General features: G+C 39.2%; 1 protein-coding gene and 1 pseudogene across 1 annotated transcript; both read right to left on the reverse strand.

Moving 5' to 3' along the window:
- Nucleotides 1-994: 994 nt before the first annotated feature.
- On the reverse strand, nt 995-13,083 carry LOC119909709 (annotated as a pseudogene).
- On the reverse strand, nt 12,494-18,121 carry LOC119909711. The gene is made up of 3 exons (XM_038727922.1): nt 17,644-18,121; nt 14,418-14,561; nt 12,494-12,745 (listed from the first exon to the last, which is right to left on the reverse strand). The coding sequence occupies exons 1-3, from the start codon at nt 17,971-17,973 to the stop codon at nt 12,494-12,496; spliced, it is 726 nt and encodes a 241-aa protein (XP_038583850.1). The 5' UTR covers nt 17,974-18,121.
- Between the last annotated feature and the right edge of the window lie 1,497 nt (nt 18,122-19,618).

The following is a 19,618-nucleotide window of genomic DNA, read 5'->3' on the forward strand; positions in this document are numbered from 1 at the left end:
AATTAGTTATCAGATCTTCTTAAATCTGGGTAACCCACTGTGTCTCAGTTTTCTTAAACAGGATAAGTCTAGTTATGTACAGGTTGTGTGTTACCAGCTAGTCCACGGTACAAATGTCCGCACACTTCACATTTATGAAGTCTGGTGATTTGGAGACATTGTGCTGTGTGAGAGTAGCTCGTCTGCCTTTTGTATACCGAGACAGAGGTAGAACAGGCCGTCAGGGGAGTACGGCTCTCCATCGGGTTGTTTCACCTCAGTGATGAAACAACAAAGGCCGCTGCTCAGCTCGCAGCAGAGCAGTGAAGAACATCCGCCTTTAATGTCACGGCATGTGCTAATAACAGAAGCAAGAGTCAGGAGGACGGTCGGAGGATGGGTCAGCCATGTTGTATTTGTTCGCACAACAACATGGTAACAACACTAAAACTAGGGACGCTGTGGTTATATGCATATAAATGCAGTATAAAGTATAATTCGGCTACCAGAGCTCATTATTCATTTAAATGGTATAAAGTCAGCTTGGATTTAATGTCACAACAAGATGATTGGTGTTGATGTTGTACTGCAGCTGAGAGGTTTTTAGATGAAGATTTTGAAATACAGATGTACATTTATGAAATACAAAATATATATTATCAGCAGTGGCTCAATCAGGCTGAAACTGAAACCATACAGCATCCATTACATTCTGTCATTGCAATTAGTTTTTTTTAAATACCAAAAGGACCTTTCCAAAACAACAAATGTAAACACCTTTTAAACATGCGTTTGTTAAGTTTTCTAAACATAAGATTACTTAAAATCGAATTGTAAAAAATAAAAAAAAATAAAAAAGAGAAGAAAAACATACAGGAAACAAGGTCCAGGTTGGTTTGTGATTTCCTCCATTGTACCCATCTCTTCCAGGCGTCAATTCCACTTTGGCTATTCAGTTTGTGGTGCTTCCTGGACACGGTCTTGGAAAAGCCTCTTTGAGATTCTTCTTTTTAGCCGCTTGGTAAACTGTTGCAGCTTGGATAGAGAGGGGAAACAAGATTACACCACAGTAGGATGATACCACAGCTTCTAAATTCATTTCTCAGGTGGATTGTTACCCTTCTCTTGTTGTGGACTTTCCCCACAGGTTGTTGTACTAGAGGAGGTGCCGGTGCAGGGTTAGGTGGGCTCTGGGGGTCCTCTCTCATCTCCAGAGCAAGAGGAGGAGCAGGAGGTAGGATCTCAGGCTGAGGCTCACGGGCATTCCCACTTCTAAAACGGGAGGTGGTTTTTCATGGTTGTGCGAGTCTTCCCGGCTGTTCAGAGTGGCCTCACGATCTTTATCAAGGTCACTATAGTTAATGGTGTGCTCTGAAAATAATGATGATGATATAAGTTGAGGATGAACCAGAATGGAGAGTCTGCATGTTTTTTGCTTCCAATCAAGACAAAGATCCAAACAGAAAGGGGGGCTAATACGAATACAACCTTTCGTTTTCCTTTATTTAACCTGGTTAATCTAATTTCAAGGAAATCCTCGCAACATGGCAGACAGTAATGTTACGCAAGCTAACACAGAAACAATATTCACTGAGAGAAGAAGAAAAAAGGAAAACAAAGAACTAAACCTCATTAAAACAAAAAAACAGATGAGAAAATACAATAATTTCAGTCATCAGGATAGTATCAACATATTTCTAGGACTCGCATGTGTGTCTACTGTGAGTTACAGCAGGCATCAAGGACACGAGCAAAACCTGTATCTGTTTCTCCTGTGTGATAACAACCTCGGAGAGAACCCACGCAGACAAGGGGAGAACATGCAACTCCACACAGAAACTGGGATTGAATCCGCGACCTTCTTGCTGTGAGGCGACAGTGCTAACCACTGCACCACCATGCACCCATTTAATCCTTCCAAAAACATAAAATAAAAAGTGTATTTTGGCTAATCCTGTACTTTGAGGAAATGTTTGCGAAAGTATGTACCTGTTGTGCTCAGTGACAAAATAACGATTGTTTAAGAGGAATACTTTAGAAAACCTGCTACTTGTGCTTGATCTGTCTGTACAGAGCACAGCAATGCAACAAGAACTTCAAAAGGCTTTTCACAGTCTGCATGTTTTATTAATAAAATGCACATTTGTGCAGAGGCTTGCAACATGGCAACCCTAAAACTTTACATCAGCCTGAACTCTTGAGAAACAACCATAAGGAGTAACTAAAGAGCTGGAACAGTTTCCAGCTTTTTCCTTCCTCCCTCAAGTGCCATCTTAACAGTATCATCACTTCATGTTCATCAGATGTCTTACCCTTTGGAGTGCGAATTTCTTGTCTTTGTCCCTCTTTTGTCACCACTCTCTCCTTTTGCCTGTCTTCGCTCTCGTTCCTCTTATCTTGCATTTTCTTCTTCTCAGACTTTAAGTTGAGCTCTCCCTTGATAGGGTCAGGCTGGATGCTCTCCTTCATGGATTTCACAGTTGGGTCAGCGTTGTCTGGCGTCACGGGGAGAAAAATGGGTACAGGAAGCTGCAGCAGGGACAGTTTTGGGAAGACGGAGTCTGTAAGATCTGATAGTGACACCTGCAGGCTGTGCTGCTTCACAACACGTAATTATTATTAGAACATTTAGCATTTACTTTGACAGTACAGAAAATATCCAAAAGGTGAGCGGGAACAACTTGTGGCTCAGGTTCGTGGCTGAACTCAGACCGAGAATGTTGGTGTCGCACGGTGTGCGTCTTTAACGGCTCGGTCAGAAGGACACCTATGAGCCCAAATCTAACCCCTTTAAAACCCAGTTTGAGGAGAATTTTTCAAACAAACTTTTAAATGCCATAATTTAAAATCTCAAACTGGGGACAAGGAAAGATAAAAGATATTTGTATTTTTGCAGTGGTGTTTTAATGTCACCTGATTTTGGTGTGTAACAGAGACAAAATTAATCAGTGTGAATTAAATTAGACCCAACCACTGCAAGTAATCCGACAAAATCAAATGAAAAACAAGATGCCACTGCTGTAAGTCTGTGAAAGTGTTTTCCTGAAATTATCATTGTTTGTTCCGAATATTAAGTGCAGAAAATAGTGAGGCTCTTTTCTGTTAGATGAGAACAACACGAAAACAGAAACAGGTTACGAACATTTTAACTAAAGCAACATTTAACAACACCAGAAAATTTAAAGAATGACTTTTCTTCCATTGTAAAGCCTTGATTTTTGATATCTGTATGTTATTAAAGTAAAACAAGGCTTGAGGTGTTTCACATACCGGTAAGGGCAGGCCCACTGGCTTTGGTGTGTACTGGCTGTACATGTTCATAGGCAAAGGGACATACATCGGCACCGGTACAGGCAGGACTATGACTGTGGGTTCAAAGTTGTCTGCACACAACAGAAGAAGTAAAAAGAAACATCAAAACTCTTAATTCTGAAAAGAGGCTATGTTTGTACACCTTCGTATTTACATATTAACCCTGAGCAAAGACATGTTTTAGCCTAATGTGGAAATTGTCTCATACACAGTTTTAGCGTATTGGCTGACATTTGGAAAAATCAAAACCAAACACAGGTGTGAACCTCAACATTCTTTTGTAAGTGCATCATAAAAAATAAAAAGTTAATTCGGTGAGCATTTAAAAATCCTGGGAGTAAATTTTACCTGTCTGTGCTTCTGTGTCGACAGTCTGTGTTGTACAGGAGACTCCTTTGTTGTGAACCAGCGGTGTGCAAAGCATGGACTTGTTCTTCAGTTCCTTGGGCACTGTTTGAATACTGGCCTAAAAGAAAAGTATTTTGTTTGTTTGTTGTTCAACAACAATAATTCAAACATCAGTAATAATCTGCATTTACTATATAGAGAGAGATGTTAACAGCTGGTTGTTGTGGTTAAGGTTATATCTTGGCTATCTAAAATATGTGGTCAAAAAACAAGAGTTAGTTTTTGAAATAATTCTGATAAAAACAAAGGGTAGTGCTTACATGTCCAACAACCTTTGTTTGAATGTCTGGGAGAGAAACTGTGAAGAAATGGTCAGTTTGAGTCAGAAGAACACAAATATTCACGGCAACTGAACCAAAGTATATGAAGCATCTTCATTTCTCACAGTTAATAGCTATTCTACAGGATGTGCATCCATAATGTCTGTGTGGTGTGTGTACCATGCTGTGCAGAGCTGGCAGAGGCACTGGGCTGCCTGGCCAAAGCACCAGCAAGTGAGATAACGTTAGCGATGACCGGGGAGGACTCTGTTGCGCCTGCAGATCCAGGAGGTGAAGAGACTGTTGGCAGGAAACAGATTGATCTCATAACATTTCATACAGTACGTAAAAAACAAAAGTCAAACTAGAGGTGTCTTCAGGAAGACGGACCTATGGCAGAAAAAGAAGGGTCCAAGAGTTTCTGATGCTCCAGATAATAAAAACAGGAACTGCACTCAGAGGAAGGATTATAGTAAAAAAAAAAAAAAAATGCAATCAATGAAGAGGACAAAAAACAAACAAACATTGGTGTAACTTTTCCTTGCAGGAGAACTAAGAGACTGAGGGCAGACATGGATGTAGTGTTTCTGCTCTTGGACAGGTTGGTATATAAAGTTTTAGGCTATAGTCGTTCTATTTACTCTACCTAAACAAGAGATTATTGTCTAGGAACTGTGAAAATGTATCTGTATTGACAGAATTTATTACTCTCACTGCCAGACGGGGGAGACAAAGTTCATCACGGCAGGTTTAGGAATGTTACATGTAAATGTACAGTACATATGTTAGTCGCTTCCGTGAGCAGTGAATTTCTCTGTACAGCAGGTCTTTACTAGACATACTAACTGCACTATTACGCATTGCTCCCACAGGAAAGTGCTGGATAAGTTAACAACATGCTTAGCTTGCTACATGGGTTTAAAATGATGCAGCACATCAGAATTACAACTATTTCTGGTCCCAGGTGCTTCCAGGATGCATTAAGGTCCCAACAAGGCTGAAATCCAATAAGTGTCAAAAATCCAGCTCAAACTTAAACAAGGTTGTACGCAATGAAACAGGCAAATAAAACATCAAATGGCAACAACGACACATACCAGCGTTGACCATCTGGACCTTTTTGTTGCAGAAATGTAGGAGACATTTCAGGTCACAGAAGTGTTTGACCTCTCCCCATGGGAAGACTCTGCCTCAGTTTCCCTTCGTGACCACAGGTGTCACACTTGGCAATCTGAGAGAAAGCAGAGAGTAAATGTGTAGTCAGTACAGAGCCCTTCGTTATCATCAATTTCAGATTATAATATGGAGTTAAGGATAATATATCCAAAAAAGACAAACTCTACAATGGACAGGTAATTCGTGCAGTGGGTGAACTTCCACCTCCTACTTACATGGCAGAAGAGCATTTGGTAATTTGAGCTACACTCTTCAGAGCAGAACTCCTCTTTAGTGCCTTTAAACTGTGCCGTCACCACCGTCTGAGAGATGGAGAGGCAGTAGGCACACGAGCTACAGTGTTCCCCCCACTGCTTTCCAGATCATGTTGAAAGAGCATCTTACAGCCTGGGAGGAGAAAAAGGAGAGGCTCAAGGATTGACTCTTTTCTCCAAATATTATTTACAGTAACTGATCAAAAGTGCACAACACAAACTAGGATACACTATCCTACATTATACACGTGTCCTCTTACCGTCACTGCAGAAGTAGCAGTCTTTGCCGTCGACCCTCTTGGCGTCTGTGATGATCCTTTCATTCTTACAATATTCACACTTGCCCATGATGTTGTTGACCCTCTTAAACTCTTGAGAACAGGCCAGGCTACACACAAAATTCATTTTGCCCTGCGCGCGCACAAACACACACACACACACAGTGTATTTTTACAAACACATTCACACAAATGTCTTCGTGTATATTACCATTTAAGCGTGAGGTTTATAGCTGGTAGGTCAACACTGTCAAAATAAAACTGAATATCAACGGACATAATATGACAAACAATTAGATCAGCTGGGATTTACAAGATTCACTCAAGGGTACTGAAGAAGGGGGGGGGACACAGACCTTCCCAGCTAGTTGACAGACCTGCTTCTTTGAATGTTACATCATCACATCCTGATAGCTTTTTGCTTGAGTTGCCAATTCTAGCTTTAAAAACAGACCCCACCTTTTCTGTACGACTTGGGGCGCAGCTTTTATGATGCGTCGACACTGAGCGCACGGCAGTTTCCCTGGTGGTTTGAGGAAATCACACTGGGTTTGGTCGGGGGCTCCTGTTGGGCTAGTGGCAGACTTCATGTCTTTCTGGGACTCCTGTGGCACAAAAAGAGAGAGAGAGAGTGAGAGAGAGTGAGAGTGAGGCTAAAACACCCAAGTCATTTAACTGTTGAAAGGGAATTTTAAAGTAATTGCAGAAATTGTACTGTTTATGTCGGATAAGAAAAGATCCAGGTGGATTTAAAGGTTGTTTGTTTGATTCCCACCTAGCAGAGGACTTGAAGCTTACTGATGAGCTTAGTGAGTTGTCTTTACACCTTAGAAAGAAACACTGTGCATTACGGTGTTGTACATAAAGTTGTTTTGGTTTAGTAGATCTTTAAGAAGTTTTTGAAACGTCTGTTTCTTATTTAAATTAGCACTGCAGGTGATTATAGATTTAGTAATCCTATTATATTTGGTCAATATTTAAATTTAGTTTGTATGTATTTAGTTGCCTATTAACTAGGGGAGTGTATTAACAACAGTTTTGTTTAGATCAGATATCAAAGTCGGATTGTGATATAATTCTTGTCTTTTTATATAGAGGTTTATTACCTTAAACGCCATGGCACAGGTGAGAGTGCAAAAGTTTCTGATGGACGCATCTGACATGGCGAGGTGGCAGGCTGGTAATGTAGTCTTACCACAGTTGTTGTCACAATTCAATGGAATACCTGTGGAGAAAATGAGGTTTTATGATAGAAACAATATGACAGATTTACTAAGAGCTTGAATGTTTTTGTAGACAGAAAGAGCAAGAGAAGGAAGGACAAAGACAGAGCAGCCGTCTTGTTACGGTCCAATACCTGATGCACTGACAGCCTGGATCTTGGATGCCATAACACAACTGCTCGAACAGAAGAGCTCCACTGTGCCGTCACCGTTTTTGTTTTCAACCATGTCGGACATTAAATGGGAAGTGCAGCACATGGCACACGGCTGTGGTGTTGTGATTTTCTGAAAACAAAAATAGCACATAAACACATAAATGTTTTTCCCTTTTTATTTGGTTTCTTTTTGTTATATCCTCACGGTATCTTTATTTTGCTTAGCATAGACTAGTGTTTTTTTCCCCCACAACCTTCTACTTAAATAACTGTTTCATTCCCTTTTAAAAGCAAATAAAAAAAATCTACACTCCGCTACAAGCCTTTAAAAGTGGATCCATAGCTTTAGAAAAATGGCCAAAATGTACAGCTCTTTCTCGATCATCTTTGACATCTGAAAAATGTTTTTGTTACCCGCTTGAACTGAGCCAGACACTCTGCATTGCAGAGTTTCTTTCTGCCATCTTCCATCTTGAGACTGAGGGGTCTGTTGCTGCTGGAGCGACAGTTCTCACAGACGGACAGGTTGTTCATGTTGCAGAAGCGGAGAAAACAGGGATCACTGCAGATCTTATGAACGACGTCCTGCTGTATGATTTCATGTTTGCTCTGCAGGAGGATAAACAGTTTGTCAAACATAATTCATATTCATTCCAATTTACAGGAACCTGGAAAAAAAAAAGAGGTGAGTTGAAATGTTTATAAGGGAGACGAAGATTTTATTTATCTTTAAAAAGTAATTGATGAAAAATGTAGACTCATAATCAGAATGTGGTTGTGGTTATTTTAAAACACACAGTTTATAAGATCATTCTTATAACAGGCAGTGATCTTCATTATTACAATTCAGAAATATAACTTTTTGAGCTTTTGGAATCTGTTCCCTCATCTCTTACAATGCAATATCTGCTGCACATGCTGCATTGTGACTGTGACGCGACTGGTGCGATGGGAATTTTGGACATGATTCTCTTGTAGTTGAAGGAGGACAGGCAGGTCTGGCTGCAGAAATCCTTCATTGTGCCGTCAGTATCCACCGGGGCCGGAAGGACGTCCTCATTCTTTGTTATTGCCCTGAGAGAACGAGGAAAGATGAGATCAGTTTGAAATACACAATCTCTGTGCTAAAATGTGTAGAAACAGCTGAGATGGCTTTAGCTGAAGAGCATTTGAAAGTAAGTGAGATGAGAAGAAAAATGGTGAAAATAAACTACTGTATGACTCACTGAAGGCAGAAGTGGCAGGTCTTCCTAACTTGTTTAATTTGGTAAAATTTCAAAAGGCATGGGGTGGAGCAGAATATATCTGCATGGAGCTTCCTCTGATAAACTGTCTCTCCGTCCATCAGGACCTTTTTGCAGCTGGAGCAAGACGCAGGCAAATCCATGTGGGTGAGAGTGGGCGAGTGGGAGAGTGTGTCTCCCTTCAAGGAAAAGACTGAACCAATCTTCAATTCCTCCTGTCATAAACAAAAGAGTAAGATAATGCAGTTACATTTACATTTCTAATTGTGGAATACTTAAGGTAAAAAAAAGGAACCTTTCCTTAAGTATTTGTATTTTATTCACCTATCTATTTATACTCCACTATATTTCCAGGGGATATGTTGTATTTTTGATCCATTACATTTATTTGACCACTGTTGTTATTTTGCACAATTTTAAAATGAACAAACAAATGTTAAGCTTTTAAAACATGTTCTATTGTTCAATGGAAAAAAAACTCTTCTTTATAAAGTAATTTAGACTCAAGTTAAAGTATCTGACCGACCAGTGTATTAATATTTTAAGACGTTCAATGCAAATCATCTTGTTTATTTTTTAAACTCTTTTTCATAACTCTAGTACCTTAAGCAGTTATTCTTACTTCTTTCAAGATGCAGACATACCGTACATTTCTAAAAAAGCTGACTTAAATGAAATATTTTTCCCGCAATGTAAAGCAAGGTTTTAGAGATTCAATTACAGACATAAATTCTTTTGGCGTTATCTCCATCTGTAGGCAATTTATTTATCATTATATGACAAATTAATATTTTTGTATCTTTATGCTGCACACACAGGAATAATTCTACAGTCAATTTTTTAATCTGCGTCAGTGAGAACGTAAACAGCAGCAACAAGATAGTGTTGATCAACCTAAACGACCATCAAAAAAAGCCATTTGGCATTATGTGCACTTTACTTTTGATACTGCAAGTTAATTTTGTTCATTATACATACATACTTTTACGTAGGTATTATTTTCAATGCTCAACTTTTAACTTTAACGACGTATAAATGAAATACATGCTCTGCTGGCTTGTCTCCTACCTTCACCCTATTAGGCTCGTCCTTGATGTTTTCTGTGGATATGGAGGATGACAGATTCTGATTGTACTCCTCATCAATGGGCTCTTCTTTTATCTTGATGAGGAGTGCAGAGAGATACTGATCAGTTGTGTAACATATACAACAGAGAAGTCTGTGTGGAGAATTGTGACGATTCTAACTGGAGTTCAATTTAGCAAATCTACTGTCTTACGTGTACACACTGCAACTCACCAAGAGAAGAAATACTATTAGTTAGTCCAACTTTCTAGTATTATTACTTATTATTGTTATTGCTATAGTGCATCACACCTATCACAACAAAAAAATGCTGTGGCTGCTCAAACAAGGAAATGTGGTTTAAAGGCATGCCTTGAATCCATTGAATGTATTACAATACTCACAAAGTCCAAATTTGGTAGTGGTGGCTTCACTTCTTTAACATCATTTTCTTTGGATGATGGGCAGTTCCTTCCTATAATGATGGAAATGTGTCAAATGGTAATGGATTTAAAACACAATGATGGTCTACATAGAGAGATGTGCCTGGAAACACTAGAAACACATTCTCAAGGGTAGAGTAGATGCTCTAACTCAATGAAGTGATTATATTCAGTGAACTTTGTTGTTTGAGTAAATGAGGCAGCCAAATGTGACCTATTCTTTGTTCAAACTGAATTGTATAATTCAGTGCAAAGTACCTAGGCAATGTAAATAAAGGCAGAGGAGTGAAAGTAGAAGGGAAGAGATCCTTTTTTAATGAAAAAAGAAGACTGCAGTACCTGAAACGGTTAACGATTGAGCCTTGTGTACCACCATACATCTGTTACTACAGAAGAAGTCCAAACTGCCCTCGTCGTTTTCATTTTCAACCATGTCTGACATCTGATGGGACGTCTGGCACATGGGGCACAGCTGAGGTGTCTCAATTTTCTGCAGAGTTATAAAACAACAGCAGAGAAACGATGTGAGGCACGAAAAACGATTTGCAGGTTCAAATAACGTGATATGAGCGTTTGGCTAAATCTCTAAGAAAATAAATGATTTAATTATTAGTTAGCTGTTTAAGCTTCAAAGTTTTGTCAAATATTAAAATGCTTATTAATTCATCAAGTATTTTTTCTGTAAACTAAAATAACCTCAAAAATGTAGTAAAAGATTATACCACTAGTCAAAATATAAATGAATATACCAGTAAATAATATTGTTGGTCAAATAATTATGATTTTCTAATCATCTCTTACTAGCTCATTTTATTTTAATTTGATTAAATTTTTTGGTCCTGGCATACATTTATTTATTTACCAATTCTTCTCCCCCCGAGCAATATTTGTCATATTCCTCATCCTAACGTGCCATCTGCCATCATTACAAAACTGCAAAACAACAAAATTGTGCAGTATAAGGAAATAAGTTTATATTGGACAGTCTGTGCTGAGTGAATTTATAGCTTAGTAGTATGCATGGTCTGCAGCACTGTGTAATAATGTGCTAATGTGAAACTTATTCCAACACTGGTTCCTTAATATTTACTCTTCTTGTCAAATGAGTGACTTTAAATGATTTTGACATTTGATTTCTTCACCTCTTTAAACTTGACCAGACATTCTGCACTGCAGATGGTTTTACTGGCGTCATCCATCTTCAGCATGAACCGTTTGTAGTGGCAGACGGAGCTGCAGACGTCACAAGCAAACAGGGGCAAGTTGTTGACTTTGTGGTAGTTGATGAAGCAGGCGTCGCTGCATATTCTGTACATTAAGCCATCCAGGTTCAGCTTGAATTTGCACTGTGGATGAGAAATGAGCATGTGTTTGTTAACTACTTAATTATTATAAATAGAGAATTAAATATATGTTCCTTTCACATTTGTGGTGATTATTTTAAAAGGATAAAGCTAGTGATATTTTTATTCAAATTATCCAATGAAAACGAAATTAATTGAGCCTACTTACAAGTATAGCATGATATAGCTTTTTCCTCTGTGCTTTCGACCTCACCTTTAAAAACTCATCAGTGGCATTTGCTTACTAGATCATTTTCATGCAGGGACATTGCTCTAAAGATCTATAACTGACTGTACAAACAATTGTTTCACTGTTCAACAACAAAAGCAGCCAGACTTGTCCTTTAAATATCATATCACATTGCATCATCAAAGAACTGCATAATCCCAATTGTAATATATCAAAACAGATCTAACTAAAAGTCAAGAGTTGATTTATTTGTTTCCTTACAAAGCAGAATTTGGCGCACATCCTGCACTCTGACCGAGGTCCTGTTAGAGGTGGGGGTTGTGGGGCAGTAATTTTCCTCTTTGAGTTGACAGAAGAGAGGCAGGTGTTGCTGCATAATTCCTTCATAGTTCCCGAATCATCAACCGGAGCGAGGATTATGTTGTGAGGCCGCATTATCACCCTGAAGGAAAAAGAGCAAGAGGATATTCGCCGATATGAAAAATTTTGTCTGCTGTACAGGTCCTCCAACCTTTGTTGCAACGCAGCAAAGGTCTTTGTTGCAACATAGAGACCTCGGTTTTTCAAAGAATGGATGAACTTTGGCAGCAGTCCTTCAAATCTCCTGAATTTAATGTAGCATTTGCATTACTTGACCTGCAGGAAACTAAATGTCTCAGAAATCTACAATAATTCTTGTTTGGAGTGAGGAAATAGTCACAGTTTTGCTGGTGTTTAACAGCATCACAAAATTTTAGGGCTGCAAGCAATTATCTGTTATGATCACTTTCTCTATTAATTGTTCAGGAAATAGTGAAAAATGGCGATCACAATTTCTTTAAGCTTTAAGCTCAAGGTGAGGTCATCAAATTGCTTGTTTATCCAATCAGCCAAACCAAATCAGATTTTCAGTTCATGATCACACAAGACAAAGAAAAGCAGCAAACTCCCACGAGTAGCTGGAACACAGGAACGTTAAACAATTAACTGACAGTCAAAATTATTTATTAGCTTAACTTTGTTAATAATTGGAACATAATTATCTAAATTTTGGATTGATTCACTCTTGACTCAATCTTTCTCGCTCTCTGTGTCTTTCATACAAATGCACAAACACAAATAATCCTGCAACAAAAGGAAGAGAGGTGACATCCAGACGACATTTGATAGAAAATATGATGGACTTACTGAAAGCAGTTGTAGCAGTTCTTGGTGGCTACTTTGATGCTGGGATGCCTTTCAGAGAGGCAAGAGGATGAGCAAAAAACCTCCGGGGAGTTCTGCGGCTGGTAAAGAGTCTGTCCTTTCGGCAGTTTCTTTCCACAGTGGCAACAGAGAACACACGAGTCTGTAATGATCAGAGTTGGTGTGTCCGAATCAGCGGCAGATGCGTCATTTTCATTTACAGCGGAGTCTGAAGTGGTCTTTGCATCCTTCTGTGGGATGAATGCACAGTAATGGTACAGTGATTAGAAGTTGTTGCTGGACTCACGTGTAACCCTGTTTAGCAAGGATCAAATCAGACCAAGTGTTGTTTCTTGGTGCTTTCCTGCTGTGCCTCAGAATGAAAGCTTTAACAAAACATGATAGCAATGGCATCTGTATCATTATCTAGCTACTTATTTATTTAGGTGTATTGTTACTGTCGCGCTCTGAATTTTATTTAATGTATGAAAGATACTTACAATAATCAATGTCGCATTTGATTGCTTGTATTTCTTCTTCTTCAACCCATCTGAGCCTTTCTTTCCTGAAGGGAGAAATCACAAACATGTGATTAGGTTACTGCAAACTGTTAAACACATTAACATGTACAAACATAAACATTTATTAAATAGTTTATAATACACCATTACGTAGTTGTAAGCAGATACAAGGACATTGTAATTGTTAATGTACAGTATTTGCAAAGGAAACATTTCCCCTGCATTGCTGCAGTCCAATCACAAAACAACATGCATATTCCCGATTAATCATCCCTACAACACAGTGAATTAATACATTTGTAAAGTTTTAATCAGTGAGTCAGCAGTTTTAACTTTTTTGAACCTAATGTGGGACTTCCGACCTCTTGAGCAAGGACAGAGAAATCAAACAAGCTGTGTGATAACAATCTCTATGTCATGTCACACTGAACGAGCTGGGTCGAATAAAACGGTTGCAATCTGTGTCAAACTGCAGTATATCTATTTTAAGGCATGTCAGGTGGGTGAGGAATGGCTGCTGGTAGATAGGGTGGGGATACACTGTTAAATGTGGTGCAGGCAGCATAAGAGGCAGTAGGTATAACCTTAATTCTCTATCAGCAGCAGATGTTAGAGATGCTGCACGATAAACTTTAATTTCATCTTCAGCTTCAAGTGTTGGTGAAGACGCTACAGAACATCTTCCATTTGGATTCAGCCACTACAAGCCGTGTGAAATACATGTGTATTAGTCTGTAATATAAACTGTATTTGTTTACCTATTAGTCAAGAGACAAAAATCAAAATAGATCTTAGAACCTACACACAAATCAAAACCTTCATTCAAACCACCCTTCCACTTCAACAGAGTCCGCTCCATCCCTCTCTGTGACATAAAGAAGCAAACCAAAGTACATCCTGTCAAGTTCCTGAATGGTCCAGCAAACAGAGATTCTTCTCATGTAAAACACGGAAAAGACATATCAGCTGAGATAGTAGATAGTCACATAAAGAATGCAAACATAATCCAATGTTTCCCAGAACTGAATCTGCCCAACAATTCAGCATCCCCTCTACATTTGGATAAATCTACAAGTCCTCACAACTGAACATTTTCCAAAAATGGCCTAAAAGCCTTCACACCATTAGAGCTTTAAGGAAACTTTAAAATCATTTTCATAACATTATTAACTGCTGTCTGATAAGCATTAAAATTCACAGATGTGTTACTCAGTCTGAACTTTCTGGATCATATTTTAGTGTCTCAGTGGTACTTGCAGCAACCCACCCACAACAACACAGCCCTGTGTGTTTTTAATGAAGTGTTATTTTCGTCTGAATAGAGGAGGAAGAGAGAGACATCAACCAAAAAAAAAAAAAGCCATCTTGACAAACTTATTGCCCCGTACCTTGAAGTTTGTACGATTGCGGGCCGTAATGTGTAAGACGTCACACAGGTACGAGTGCAGAAAAGCTCCACTGTGTTCTCATCACTTTTATGATGAACCATTTCCGACATCGGTCGAGAAGTTTCACACATGGTGCACTGGTGGGGCGTCTGGATTTTCTGTAAAACAGAGTAGTATCTCATTTAGCAGAATCCAACATGGGGGGGGGGGGGGGGGGGAGCGGCTGGAGGTCATTACAGTGGCAGATTAACGCCCATGGTTGAGAACTGAGTGGTTCAATTATCAAATATGGAGTTTAAGTTTCCACATTTGTCTATTATGCGCATGTTAGTAAAGTTTCTTATTTCAAAGTAACTGCCAATTTTAAATGTACAGCTGCTGGTGGTGTTCTGCTTATTTTTAAGCACATCCTACAGTTTGTAAACAATTTTATTAAACTTATCAAAATTAGTAATAATCTCAATCATTTATCAGGTAAAAAATGTCAAGTATTTTCTGATTACATCTTCTCAAATGTAAATTTAATTTGGGCGGTGTTGGACTGCTATGATAAAACCACCTGAAGCCCTATGATGGACTGGCGACCTGTCCAGGGAGTAACCCGCCTCTCGCCCAATGTCAGCTGGGATTGGCTCCATCCCACCCCTTTTAAGTTTGATTTAGGGCTGAATAAAATGCAAAAAAAGATATTATTGATAGATATTGCGACATCAGTCAATGCTAATGGGAAGGGTCCATCCATCCTTCATCCATACCCACTTATCCCACGTATACAAGGTGTGTGTTTTTCCTGGGGTCTGTACAAAACATGGATGTTTCCTTATGTCTGGAGAATATGATTTGTAGGCCCGGGCTTCTCTGTAGCATTACAATGCATTATTTAAAAAAAAAAAATGTTTTGGACATTGCACTTGGGTATTTTGCCATTTTCAATATTCATCAGCCCTAAATGACATGTAATAAGATTAAGGCTGGTTATTTCATATATACAGTGGGTACGGAAAGTATTCAGACCCCTTTAAATTTTTCATTCTTTGTTTCATTGCAGCCATTTTCCAAAAATCAAAAAAGTTCATTTTATTTCTCAGTAATGTACACTCAGCACCCCATCTTGACAGAAAAAAACAGAAATGTAGAAATTTTTGCAAATTTATTAAAAAAGAAAAACTGAAATATCACATGGTCATAAGTATTCAGACCCTTTGCCGTGACACTCATATTTAACTCAGGTGCTGTCTATTTCTTCTGATCATCCTTGAGATGGTTCTACACCTTCATTTGAGTCCAGCTGTGTTTGATTATACTGATTGGACTTGATTAGGAAAGCCACACACCTGTCTATATAAGACCTTACAGCTCACAGTGCATGTCAGAGCAAATGAGAATCATGAGGTCAAAGGAACTGCCTGAAGAGCTCAGAGACAGAATTGTGGCAAGGCACAGATCTGGCCAAGGTTACAAAAAAAATTTCTGCTGCACTTAAGGTTCCTAAGAGCACAGTGGCCTCCATAATCCTCAAATGGAAGACGTTTGGGACGACCAGAACCCTTCCTAGAGCTGGCCGTCCGGCCAAACTGAGCTATCAGGGGAGAAGAGCCTTGGTGAGAGAGGTAAAGAAGAACCCAAAGGTCACTGTGGCTGAGCTCCAGAGATGCAGTCGGGAGATGGGAGAAAGTTGTAGTAAGTCAACCATCACTGCAGCAATCCACCAGTCGGGGCTTTATGGCAGAGTGGCCCGACGGAAGCCTCTCCTCAGTGCAAGACACATGAAAGCCCGCATGGAGTTTGCTAAAAAACACCTGAAGGACTCCAAGATGGTGATAAATAAGATCCTCTGGTCTGATGAGACCAAGATAGAACTTTTTGGCCTTAATTCTAAGCGGTATGTGTGGAGAAAACCAGACACTGCTCATCACCTGTCCAATACAGTCTCAACAGTGAAGCATGGTGGTGGCAGCATCATGCTGTGGGGTGTTTTTCAGCTGCAGGGACAGGACGACTGGTTGCAATCGAGGGAAAGATGAATGCGGCCAAGTACAGGGATATCCTGAACGAAAACCTTTTCCAGAGTGCTCTGGACCTCAGACTGGGCTGAAGGTTTACCTTCCAACAAGACAATGACCCTAAGCACACCGCTAAAATAACGAAGGAGTGGCTTCACAACAACTCCGTGGCTGTTCTTGAATGGCCCAGCCAGAGCCCTGACTTAAACCCAATTGAGCATCTCTGGAGAGACCTGAAATGGCTGTCCACCAATGTTTACCATCCAACCTGACAGAACTGGAGAGGATCTGCAAGGAGGAATGGCAGAGGATACCCAAAAACTGTGAAAAACTTGTTGCATCTTTCCCAAAACGACTCATGGCTGTATTCGATCAAAAGGGTGCTTCTACTAAATACTGAGCAAAGGGTCTGAATACTTATGACCATGTGATATTTCAGTTTTTCTTTTTTAATAAATTTGCAAAAATTTCTACATTTCTGTTTTTTTTCTGTCAAGATGGGGTGCTGAGTGTACATTACTGAGAAATAAAATGAACTTTTTTGATTTTTGGAAAATGGCTGCAATGAAACAAAGAGTGAAAAATTTAAAGGGGTCTGAATACTTTCCGTACCCACTGTATAGTTCTGTTCCTGTCAGCAAATCCCACTGAAGGACCAAAAACAATCTGTATCGTGCAACAAGCAACACTTGTGTAGGCAAAGCCTTATATAACTTATTCCCCCGTCCGACAGACCTCCATTTTTGTTTAAAAATAATAAAAACATCAGCCACCAGGCTGCACTGGATGACATGTCCCTTCATTGCACTGACTGCAGCCAGTGTAGTTTATTTTGAGGAGCTCCAGACATTTTTTCCCCTCATCTAAGGGGATATATCTGACAGACAGAAGCCACTGCGCATGCTCATCAAAGACTTTCCGTGGCATTGACCTGAAATGAAAACATTACCTTCCTGCATGCTGATCTGTGGCAGCACAAAACCAAAAAGGTCCAGTCAAACGAAACTAATACATTAACACTGACGTATATGCACTGCATTTAAGCCACAGAAAAATTTGTTTTATTATATGTAGTCCAGGAACTCGATTTTCACGTGAAAAAAAACAAACAATTTAAATACCCACCAGTGTTACTGTTGTGAAATGTAATGGTAACACGCAGCGGCACAAAACGTTAATATCCGACATATTTAAATTAGCCAGCTGCTCAGAGGCACTGCTGCCGGCTTACCGTTACCTGTTGCTGAGGCATGGATGTTGTCGGTTCAGTTTCTGCTTCTCGCTCTGTCCAGGGCAGCAGTGACGGGACAGTACCTCGCTTTAACCCTGCGTAATAGTGCCTTTTCCCTCCTACGTAGTCCTTATGTCTGAAGTGGTCGCTGCACACACGAAGACCGTGAACCCTGGTCATGAGCACGGTTGTAACTTTTGGATCGAAACAAGGGTTCTTGATGGCCTCCAGCCACTTGCAGCACAGCGCCGGATCGGAGGGGAAAACGTGAAATTTTTGTGGGGTAGATAATCTTGACGTGCGGACATTTCCACAACCGGGTACAAAGCACTTCATGTTCCGATACCGAGCTCGCAGAAAAGAAAAGACAGAGAATAAAAAAGGCAATTCTCCGCTATACAAAACTATGAATACACCGCTTCACTGTGTATTTAGTACAGCCACGTCCTGCAGTTAACAGAGCTGACTTTTACAATCTGTTGCTCCTCTGCTCCTGTAATTACGGTACAGGTGCTGCGGGCAGCCAAAAAGGACATAAAAAAGTTCAAATTTGATAAATGTAGTTAATAATGTGACAATATGTTGCCAAAAACAGTTAATAATAGTTAAGTCAGAGCGTCACATGATCTGAGTTTGAGCCTTACAATGGACAATATACATACAACGTGAAGATAGTACAGTACTATCCCTGCTCAGGAGACCACTGATGACCAAAATTAATTTACAAAAATATGTTTATATGCCTTTATTATTCTTTTCATATGGTTTATGATTCTTTCCCTGCAGTACTTGCTCTCTCTTTATCTTTCATTTATATGTTTTATCAATTATGTTTATTGTTATGCACCAAAATAATAAAATTTTAAAAATGTTTTCTCTCCTATAAAAAAAAAAAAAAAATCCTTGACGGGTTTATTAATGACCTTCTCAGTAGGAATTCATTTGAATTTTGAGCAAACCTCTCAGGGAAATAGAGTACAGATTGACAGAAATGTCAGTGGAGGTGATTTTATCTGAATTATCTTTAAAAATCATAGTGGAATAACTTCACATTTTCTACTTTGTTATGTATCATTAGAGCTTGAAGGGTTGCATCTACGTTTTCCAAAAATTATAACTTGTTTGTTTGTTATTTTTTTAAAGCTATTTCTTATGAATAACTCATATTTGGGCTTTTTGGCTGCTTTCAGTGCCTGTATCATAACTGCACAAACAGATGTGCACCAGATTCTGAACAGCAGCTGGCCTGACCGCAGTGCCCTTGATTAATACTCACTAATGAACCCAAAATGTGCATTAATCTTTGGCTGAAAATAGTCCCTAACAAATGCTCTGTTAAATCCTGCCTCAGTGACCCCTCTGTTTAACGGAGCTAAAAACTACATTGACCCACTTTTGGTTGTCTGAGAACAAAACCCAGATGACCCCAGCTCTATTATTTATGAATATCTAACCTCATTCCTGGTGTGTTATTATTGTTCTTCTTCTTCTTCATATTATAATAATATAGTATATATTGTTTAATCTACCAGTTACCAGTTTTCCTCTTATTATTATTTTGACAGGCTCTGTTCATTATACCAGTGAGCCTCACCTTTCTCAATGTTGTCCTTAATCAGTAAACTATGATTTGGTCTGGGCTTGGCCACTATGATGATTTTGGACCAATACTTTGTAAATAGTGTTTCAGTGTGGATATATCATCATATCCAAGTTATGTTTTCTGTCTTTGTCAATTTAAAGCAAGAAAATGTAGTATTTTTATCTTGAAATACCGCCTTCAAAACCAAAAAAAGTACAATGACTTGTAATAAAGTTGGATGGAGTCTCTGTCATTACCACTCTGGGCTCGGAGTGCCAGCTATTGTGTTATGTAACATTGGAGTCATGGGCAGGACATTTATAGCAACAACGGTGTACACCAACACGACTCTTCAGCAAACAAGCTATTAGAAGAAGCAAAAAGTATATAATGAACAAT

Source organism: Micropterus salmoides, unplaced genomic scaffold (genome assembly GCF_014851395.1).
Source record: "Micropterus salmoides isolate LMB-PRFRI ecotype aquatic unplaced genomic scaffold, ASM1485139v1 Ms_hic_scaffold_1845, whole genome shotgun sequence".
Classification (NCBI taxonomy): domain Eukaryota; kingdom Metazoa; phylum Chordata; class Actinopteri; order Centrarchiformes; family Centrarchidae; genus Micropterus; species Micropterus salmoides.